Source organism: Podarcis filfolensis (assembly GCF_964270895.1).
Source record: "Podarcis filfolensis genome assembly, chromosome: 10".
Taxonomy (NCBI): Eukaryota; Metazoa; Chordata; class Lepidosauria; order Squamata; family Lacertidae; genus Podarcis; species Podarcis filfolensis.
In genome coordinates this window covers 57,779,722-57,789,579 of record NC_139612.1, presented here as the reverse complement: position 1 = coordinate 57,789,579, position 9,858 = coordinate 57,779,722, and the positions used below count along the sequence as shown (strand labels likewise).

The window sequence follows — 9,858 nt, the reverse complement described above, 5'->3', positions numbered from 1 at the left end:
TTTTAAAACTTTTTTGGGGGGGGGGTTGGATTTTGGGTTGGGGTGTTTGGAATTCAAGGACTTGGTGTTGGGGAGAGGTTTGCAAGAATCTGGGAGCTTGTGTGTTTTTTTTCTGCATTTTTATGATTTTTTGTGACCATTGGGCCACTCTGCTGTTTTGTTTTGTTTTAATTCTGGGTTTGAATTTCTGTGTGGTGGGTGGCTGGGGGAACAGTTGAGGAGGGGTTTGCAAGAATCTGGAAGCTTGTGTGGTTTTTTTTTAATTTTTATGATTTTTTGTGACCATTGGGCCATGTTTGTTTGTTTTTTTTTTAATTTCTGGGTTTGAATTTCTGTGTGGTGGGTGGCTGGGTGCTTTTGAATTTTTTGGATGTGAAGCACTATTTTTTTTTCCTGAGTTTACGAAGGTAGGAGCTGTGCTGCCATGGGACCCAAGAAGACTGCTGCTGCAGAGGCCGGCGAGAGGAAGAAGGAGAAGGTGACGCTGGAAATGAAGAAGGAGATCATCCGGAAGCACGACGGTGGAATGCGTGTGACAGACCTCGCCAGGGAGTACGGCAGGAACCCATCAACCATCAGCACCATCCTGAAGATGAGGGAGAAGATCCTTGTGACTGATGCAGCCAAGGGAGTCACCAGGATTGTGAAGAACCGCCCAGCTGTTCTGGAGGAGGTGGAGAAGTTGCTGCTCATCTGGTTAGAAGAGAAGCAGCATGCAGGGGACACAGTGACTGAGGCCGTCATTTGTGAGAAGGCCAAGGCCTTGCATGCAGACCTCGTCCGGGAACAGCCAGGAACCTCAGGCGAGCCAGAAGTCTTCAAGGCAAGCAGAGGCTGGTTTGACCGGTTCAAGACAAGATCTGGAATCCACAGCGTGGTCAGGCATGGAGAGGCTGCCAGTTCTGATGTTCCTGCGGCTGAAGACTTTGCAGCGGAGTTCCTGGAGGTTGTGACGACGGAGGTCTATGTTCCACAGCGGCTGTCCTCCAAAGAACTGAGGGACATTTGCCAGAAGTGGAAAGATGTGCAGGCTTTTGCACAGCGGCACCACCCTGACAAGGACCTGACACGTGACCTTGCGAACACTTTTGATACGAGGGTCATGTCGTCTTTCAGAGAGGTGCTGAAAAGGTGGATGAAGCAGCAGACCATGGACAGGTTCTTCAGCAAGAAGCAAAGAGTGGAAGAGGAACCTTCTTCAAGTTGTCCCCCAGAGTCTTAGAAAATGTACTGTACACTTTGTTGATTTTTAAATGTTTTTCTGTCATGTTTAGAAACTTAATTTATTGTTCCTTCAATTTTTGAAATGCTCTTTACAGTATGTGTGACTTTAAAGAGCACTTAATAAACTCTTTTTGTACCAAATTTGGCTTTGTTTGGACTTTTTTTGACCATAGGAACGCATTAATTGAATTACAATGCATTCCTATGGGATTTCGTGCTTCGCAAGACGAAAAATTCGCTAGACAAAAAAACTCGCGGAACGAATTAATTTCATCTTGCGAGGCACCACTGTAACTTAAGGTGAACCAGAAACTCCAGTACATTTTACAAGCTGCACTCCAAACACTATTTGAATATAGCTACCATTGAAATTGGACGCAATAACTGTGCACCATCTGTCAATATACCAAGTCAAATTTTAGCAGTCTGTCATCTTTTTCTACCAAGCAGGGTTTTACATCCAGTAGCAGGGCTGCATTGAATAAATACAAAATACCGGCAATAAAGTTGTTCACTACCTGTTTATGTTTGTGCAATGATTCAATTTACTTTTGTTCCTTTCCTCTTCCTCTTTTCCTAGGATCCAGCAATGTAAAGGCCAATGTATTGAACTAATTCCAGTTTGATTCCAAGACAAAAGCTATTTCCAGAAGAAGGTCATGATCACTGCTTTTTTTCTGGGGGTATGCAGGGGTACACATACCCCTAAACATTTTGTGAATCTAACTTTGGCCTCATTGAGGGGCAGTATTTCAATATGAGTAGGAAAATGAGAGTACCCCTAAACATTTTTTTAGAACAAAAAGCACTGGTCGTGATAAAGACCCCCCCCCGGTGGGCTTTTGACATATTAACATCTACACATTCATGTTTTTCTGTCATGGATTGCCATTCTGCTGCTTACCATTCACATCAGTTGGTGGAGCTTGTGGAAAGCAACTCTGCTGTGTTTCCATGTCTCCTTTCAGTCAGTTCCTCCACACACACACCTTTTCTGTTCTAGGCATGCATGCAAGTACTTTTGTACCTGTGTTTATGCACCTTTAAAAACAGCAACCATTTTTCTAGGAAACGTGCAAGAGCAAATGTTACCAGCCTCAGTTGTCATGCTCCACAAAAATGGGAGGCTTGTGGGGTTTTTTGTGGAGAGCAGTATCAATTTCTATTGGTTTTTCTTTTAAAATTTTAATATTGAGGTCTTATGGAAGAGTGATATTTAGCTGACATGTACAATAATGATAAAGAGGCCTTGGGCACGATCATCTTCATGAGCATCATCTCAATGCATGTATTGCGGTTACAGTCTCTGAGGTACCGGTAATCCCTTTCATGTGCTGAGACAATTTCTCCAAACTGGATTGTTGAAATCTGGGTGTACCTTCAGCATGCAAACTGATGAAAAGATGCACACTCTTATGGTTTGGCCTGAAAACCGAATGGTATATAACCTTGATAGATAAATAAATAATACATAATACTTTATGTGTGCTACGTTTAGCGTTCTTTTAAGATAGCTTTGAATTCCTGTTTTACTAGAATCATTTCCATGGCAACCAAGTTCATCATTGTACTGTGTCACAGTATTGTGGGAACCAGTATTAACTTATCCATTTACAACTACAAAAATCCCAATAAAGCCAACTCTGCATTGACTTGAATAAGTTACCAGAGCATGGAATACCATGGCCAAGTCATCTCTGTCCCAAATGGTCCAGAGCTGGAAACAGGCATTCCTTGCCAGCAAGACTTTTCAGGATTCAGTTTCAATTTATTAGTCCACATCCAGCCCATTACTCTTTCAGACACCTGTGTAGCACCTCAGTTGCCTCTTCTGATTCAGGTGGAATAGAGAGACAGAGCAGGGTGTCATTTGCATATTGGTGATGCTACACTCTAAACGTCCTGGTGACAGCTCCCGGTGGATTCATATAGAGGTTACGACAGTTAAAACTCCATGCTTTGCAGATAATTCACACATTTGGCTGATAGTCATCAAGTGATTTAGGAGCTAGCTATTTGAATTTATGAGTGAATGACCCCATAGTGACTACACAATGATTATATGGCATATGAACCCAGATTCTAGTTCTCTGTGCACTGGACAGACCTGGTTCCCACTAAAGTGGTTTAGTTTTAAACAGCAGGAAACATCCCCCCCCCCCAAGTTTTTGTGTGATATGATCATGTAGATAACAAAACCAGCTCTCACTCTGATCTATGGTGAGGACTGCAAAGGACAAAGCATTCATAACTGGGGGTTTATACGATGCATGTTATGAGTGAGAGATTGCTGCAAAGAGTTTTGCACCTGCACAGAGTTTGGGCAAAGCTAAAAGGCTTCCAATCGGAGCTCGGAATGTCAGTTCTGTCCCTGGCGGGGGGACAGATAGTCATAACCAATGTCTAAACAACCACTCACTGATTTTGTATTTTAATAAAGTTGTGGCCAAAATAGTGCCCAAAAACCTAAACTAAAATTACGTGTGATGTGTGAACTTATTTGAGGGGTGGTCTGGGGACCTACACATGCAAAGCTAAAAGGCTCTATTCATTGTTCAGTGGTGGACCAAATAGCAGCCAGATTAGGCCCATTGGGCCTCTAGTTGCTACCAGTAATAAGGAAAAAGACTGCTGTAGTGATTCCAAATGTCAGCAATTCAATTTAAAATTAACTGAAATTTTAGCAAGAATTTGTAGGTGCCATTGAGACCTGCCAAGCTGTTGTCCCCACTTATGTTGTCTAAAAACTGCATAAGTTTTCTTGAAGTTCAGAGAGTAGTAGGTTCTCTACAATTTCAGTTTGTTCTTGGTTTTTTGAAAGATTAAATTGCAGCGATAATGAAACTAATAGAATTGGGAACTTGCCAGAGAGTAGCCAAAAGAAATATGAGAAGCTTTATGCCCTTTGGGTGGAAGTTTCTTCTTAGGAGATCCTTGTTCCTTGCTATAGCTGTCAGGCAGGATAATGTGGCTGTAAAATCCATTTGACAGCAAACATATCACAGCAACAGCCTCACTTGAAAATGACAAAAAATCAGACAGTGGAGAAGGAGAAGTGACTGCCAAACATTCAAAGCACACCAGGGAAAACAAATTCACACAAATAGGTTAAGCCTAGACTTTTCTGTCAGCTGCCCACTGATATTTGGGGGCTGTTAATATCCTCAACTCTTAATCCAAAAAATATTTTCCCAAGTACTCAGTTCTCTCACTGTCTGTTCACTGAATCTAATTCACTCACCCCCCCTACCCAGGAGTAGCTGGGTAGTGTAAACCTTACCCACATAGAAAATCATGAAGTGGTAGAAACTTCTGCAGAAGTTTCTGAATATGGGTAGTCATTACAAAATTGAATACTTGTGTGTGTGTGTGTGTGTGTGTGTACGCGCACATGTGTGCAATATAAACATATATAGCCATCCATTTGGAGAAAATGTCATGTATGGAGCAGCCTTCAAATCTAACTGAGATCGTGTTCAATTTTGAACCAGAACTTGCTGTGAAAATTCCTACACATAATTTTGTAGATTGAGATGTTATAATTCTGGAATGTATCAATCCAGACTTCAGGTTTGGATTATATTTATTGATAATCATATTTTATAATATAATAAGTTGATCCATATGTTATAAAGTTGAGCATCAGTTAAACCTTCCCTGGTGTGCTGGTTTATTACATAAGGATTTTTTTTTTTTAATGTGGGAAAGCATTCAAAAATAAAAGGTCACAACCCACACAATACATTAGAAGCACTACACTTTAACATGGCTTCCCCAAAGAATTATGGGGACTGTAGTTTGTTGAGGGTGATAAGAGTTGTTGAGAGACCCTGCAGAGATACCATTCCCAATAGTATAAGAAATTCTATCCACCTACTGTCTAAAATAGGGACGCGGGTGGGGCTGTGGGTTAAACCACAGAGCCTAGGGCTTGCCAATCAGAAGGTCAGCGGTTCAAATCCCCGTGATGGGGTGAGCTCCCGTTGCTTGATCCCTGCTCCTGCCAACCTAGCAGTTCGAAAGCACGTCAAAGTGCAAGTAGATAAATAGGTACTGCTCCAGCGGGAAGGTAAACGACATTTCCATGTGCTGCTCTGGTTCACCAGAAGCGGCTTAGTCATGCTGGCCACATGACCCAGAAGCTGTATGCCGGCTCCCTCGGCCAATAAAGCGAGATGAGCGCTGCAACCCCAGAGTCGGCCACAACTGGACCTAATGGTCAGGGTTCCCATTACCTTTACTGTCTAAAATAGTTTTGAACTGTACCACCTCCATCTTTATAATGTAAATATGTCTCTGAATAGTGCTCAGTACCACTTCGCACACTGTACAAAAGCAAACATGTACTTGCCATGGTGTTACAAGGCTGAGCCATAAAAAAGAAGCCAAAGGTGAGCCAGAGTCAGGGCTGAAGGGCACACAGAAACATACCAGAGCCAGGAATACCAATATTGGACAATCTAAACAAGAATACTTGTATAGCCCTTGCTGTTGCCCAGGATGGACCAGTAGCCAGGTTGGATGAATGAGGTCTGTCCAGAATATTATTTCTCAAATTTCAAAATGCAGTTCTCATAGTTCACCATGCCAGTTCCCATTTCCCAGTTCTGTAGCTCCTCTCATTTTTGTACAGGTAGTGAGGTTCTACAGTGTGTGCATGAATGTTGTAGGTGTACATGTAAAATATTTATGTCTACAGGTTAAAAGAAAACACAAGAAAGTAGTTTGTGAAGTAAATCTCAGGGTGTTCCACAACTCTTTCCTCTCTCCTTCAAAATTCAAGTGGCCCACAATTAAAACTCAAAAGGAGTTTACAGCAGATCACCCAGTTTTTATGGATTATTTTCATTAACTTATTGAGAGGATGCCTGCTGTTGCCTTATATTGTGGTTGTGTGTGGAGGTTTCAGTTGTTGGTTTGTGTGTGTTTGTGGTTATTGTTTTGTTAAGATAGATCAGGTGTGGTCCAATCTTTTTTGCCTGGTCCCTTAACAAGGTAATAACTTAAAACTCTTTGTCTGTGAAAACATCTCAGGATTTTCAACATGCCATATCAGTATTCACAGCAAATACACAATTATGAATCACAGTTCCAACACTCATCGAGATGTAACAAAGTGTCCATTGTCAACTTGAAAAGGAAGTCAGGCTAAAAAAAGATAGCCTATTGATATTTTTAGTAAGGCTGCCAATTGATTAAAGATTGTTTTAGTTGATTTACTGTCTGCTTTGACTGATTAATGAATCAGTTAAAGTATCTGTAGGATGGGAGTTCTCACATGCTGTCACAACACAAGCCTTCCTAAATCAAGAGAGCAGGGACAATGATGGTAGCTGGTGTATCCTCAATGAAGACTTGCTGCACCAGCACATAGGTGCTTTGAATGGATAATTTATCAACTCCTGCAGCAGGACAACATTTGAAACCAAATGTTACATTGTGAGACAAGTCTGGGTTGCATTGCTGGGAAATACAAAAGTGTTTGGAGCTGAGATGCAAGGCCAAACAAAAGGCAGTTTGTCTAGCTGCTGTTGTGTTCTGATGATGTGGACTTCCCAGAAGCATCTAGTATTATCCGCTAGTGGAAACAGGATGCTAGAATAGATGGATTCTTAGTCTTTTTATGTTATGCTTTAGTCTACACTGAGGGTCTCAGTCCAATAGATGGAAGGATTGGGGCTACATTGAAAGCATCCGAGTTTCCAAAGGAGAGGTCATACACAATCCAAGTTTCTGTTTTAAAAAATGGTTGCTTGCTTTACCTGTTTCCATAACTGTTAGTTAATCTAGGAATTGACGTGGCCATAGAACCATTCCAGTTCTGCTGACCAGGAAATAAAAAAGATGATACTCCATCTCACTTTTAAAAAAACTGCTCAGACAGAAAGATGTGTAGAGGTAGCAAGCTATTTGCATCTTCCCTAGCAGATGCCTACTCCACTTTTGGAAAGCTTCCCCTATATTTTGAGAGCTGTAGCTCAAGAACCCTGGTGTTTTTACTGAAGGACCACTCTGCCCTCTCTCATCCCTGAAATAGCCGGCTGTCAAGTTCCATTGTCATAGATACTGCTCATCCACACCCCTATTTTGACAACTGGGAACAGGACAGATAGGGGACAAAATTTGGTTTGAAGGCTGCCAACTCTAAGATGACTCAAAGCAATTATTTTAATATATTTTTCTTACCACAGCTATATCAACCGTGTTGAGGAGAAATATACTTTTCAAGTGAAATGTCACAGTCATGTCCTTACTGCTTGGTTATCATATTTAATTTGTCAAGAAACATAATGAATTCAGCATTGGGAGCAGATTGCAACAATTACCTTTTTGCCTGCATATATTCCCCTTGCCATCAGAAACAGCTTTGATGGTATTTCTTTTTCATTTCCTTTTCAGCACACTTGAGTAATGCAGCATTATTTTTGCAATGGGCATAGTGGCCTTCATATTTACATGTTAAATCATTTTTACAAGGGAAGACTAGGAGGGTTTTGGAGGAAATCTTACCACTCAGGAACCCGAGGTCATGCACAGTTGTGGCACAATTAGATTCTGTCTTCAAAATGCAGTACATTTTTAAAATTTATTTTGTTACATTTATACCCTGCCTTTTTGCGACCATGGAACCCAAAGTGGCATATATGTGTGCTTCTCATGAGAACTCCAAACTAGGGACAGACGAGATGCAGACCTGTTTAGCAGCAGCAAAGTTGTAGCCTCATTTCCTTGAGACCAGACATCAAGATTGAGAAAGGTAAGTTTGTGGGAATCCTCTGTAGAAAGATTTTTACACTAATCAGTACTGCCTCTAACAATAAAAAAGAATCTTGCGCACCATATCAAGCCACATGTTGTGGTTTTTTAAAGTGTTTATCAACCATATTTTCTGGCAACAAAAATGAGCCACCATTCATTGCTTGGCATGCCACAAGCTGTTCAGGCTTGCAAGACATTACTGCAAAATTACTGCAATAGTGTATCATTTCTTTGTCCCAGTACGGCCATAATTTTGTCAAGTGGTTAAATTAACCTGTGGCAGGCAGTGTGTGGTTAACAACTGTATGAAAGTTTCATTCTGCTAGGGCCCTAAGCGTAAGACAGAATTCTTTTTATGTCAGAGTGGTTGAATGTATACGCCACTAGAGGGTACTGTTGCATATTTACATAAAAGATAAACTAATATATGCATTTTGTTTGAATTTTTTAAAAAAAAAACTGATTTAGCCAGAAACTTATTGATAAAATGTTTAATTCAAGTAATGAGAGAAGAGAGGAAAGGAAGGGTCTTGAATTCAAAATGGAAACCCAGGATTGAATCATGGTGCCAATTTGTCACATGTCAGCATCAGAGTTGAGACAATACCCACTGAAATAAACTACATGATCGATTGAGCTGTCATCTGACTGTTCTGCCAGTTACTCTGTTTGCTGCTCAGCACACAATGAGCAGGATGAGTGGAAAAGCAGGCAAATGAGAAAAATAAGGGAAGATACCAATAACAGGGTAGAATGGGGGGGGGTGACGAAATCTCAATGGTATAAAGAATAAATATTTTATTGATCCAATACATTGTAAAGTATATAGCTTCGTAAGGGACACACTTTGTTTTGTTACAGAACACACTAGAGAATACAGTAGTCTTGCTGTTAAGAGCCCCGAGGAAGAATATAAATTTTAAACACATTGGGCCCATAACACCTGAAAGATTTCATCTCTTTCGCCCCACTTTTTTCCCAAAGCAGGCAAATAAATCCTTTCAAATTCTTAAGCTAAAAAAATGATATTTCAAATCAATCTAGAGCCATCCCCTTCCCACAACCTTGATATTGTGGCTAGGCAATTAAAGAAAACCCACCTTTGCTATTAAAGCTGATGCTGCTTAATATTAAAAATAATTGTTTTGTGGAAGAGGTGTGGCCTACACAATACAGGGAAATAGCACTCCTGGAAGGGTGAGTCAATTAAGAGATTTGAATTTACGTAATTCTCAAAACTTTTGACACTTTCAGATCTAAAAATGCTATTAAAAATATTCACTCTAGATTATGGATGTTCTGTATTATTACTGTTAGAGCCATGTCACAGCAAGAAAGTTTGAAAATATGGCACCAGTTTATACCCTTCCCCCAAATCTCATTATCCGATACTGAAGGTATCTTAATCTGAAGGGTGTGTGTCAGGTTTCCTGTGGTTTTAACCACTGTATGAGAAGTAGACTTATGACAAGGGTTTTTCCCCCTCATAGTAGTAAGCATGTTCCCCTTTGAACTTGTGCATGTTATGCACCTGTTAACATCATGGAAGTCCCTCTAGAAAAAAGGTGGCAACCTGATTCCTCAATATTTTATGAATTTGCCTTGTAATTTTTAAAACTATTTGAATAAAAATAGTAACAATAGTGACTATGTTTCTCCTTATTTTGCTAAATGCTTTAATTTGGCAATGACTGGCAGATAATATGAAATACAATAACACAATTGTTGGTTTGTGGTTTCATTTCTTGTTTTACACAGAAGTATGAAAACAACTTCCTGGATTTTTAAAAAAACAAAGGAAAAAAACCATTGTTGAGTTTGGGTTTTATTTTAGCTTTTTGCAGGCAGCATCTTTGCTCTTCGCGTTCTCCCTTT

The 9,858-nt window shown here is 40.3% G+C and overlaps 1 protein-coding gene across 1 annotated transcript; it reads left to right on the top strand.

Annotated features, from left to right (window-relative positions):
* The first annotated feature begins 364 nt into the window (after positions 1 to 364).
* Positions 365 to 1,365, top strand: LOC310742812 (putative CENPB DNA-binding domain-containing protein 1). The gene is made up of 2 exons (XM_083572423.1): positions 365 to 946; positions 977 to 1,365. The coding sequence occupies exons 1-2, from the start codon at positions 425 to 427 to the stop codon at positions 1,220 to 1,222; spliced, it is 768 nt and encodes a 255-aa protein (XP_083428549.1). The 5' UTR covers positions 365 to 424; the 3' UTR covers positions 1,223 to 1,365.
* The last annotated feature ends 8,493 nt before the right edge of the window (positions 1,366 to 9,858 follow it).

Bases quoted from the DNA above. Each gene is read 5' to 3' on its own strand.
- LOC310742812 (XM_083572423.1), top strand. From the start codon at position 425: ATGGGACCCAAGAAGACTGCTGCTGCAGAGGCCGGCGAGAGGAAGAAG. The intron at 947-976 runs GTTGTGACGACG...TATGTTCCACAG, and splicing joins TTGCAGCGGAGTTCCTGGAG to CGGCTGTCCTCCAAAGAACT.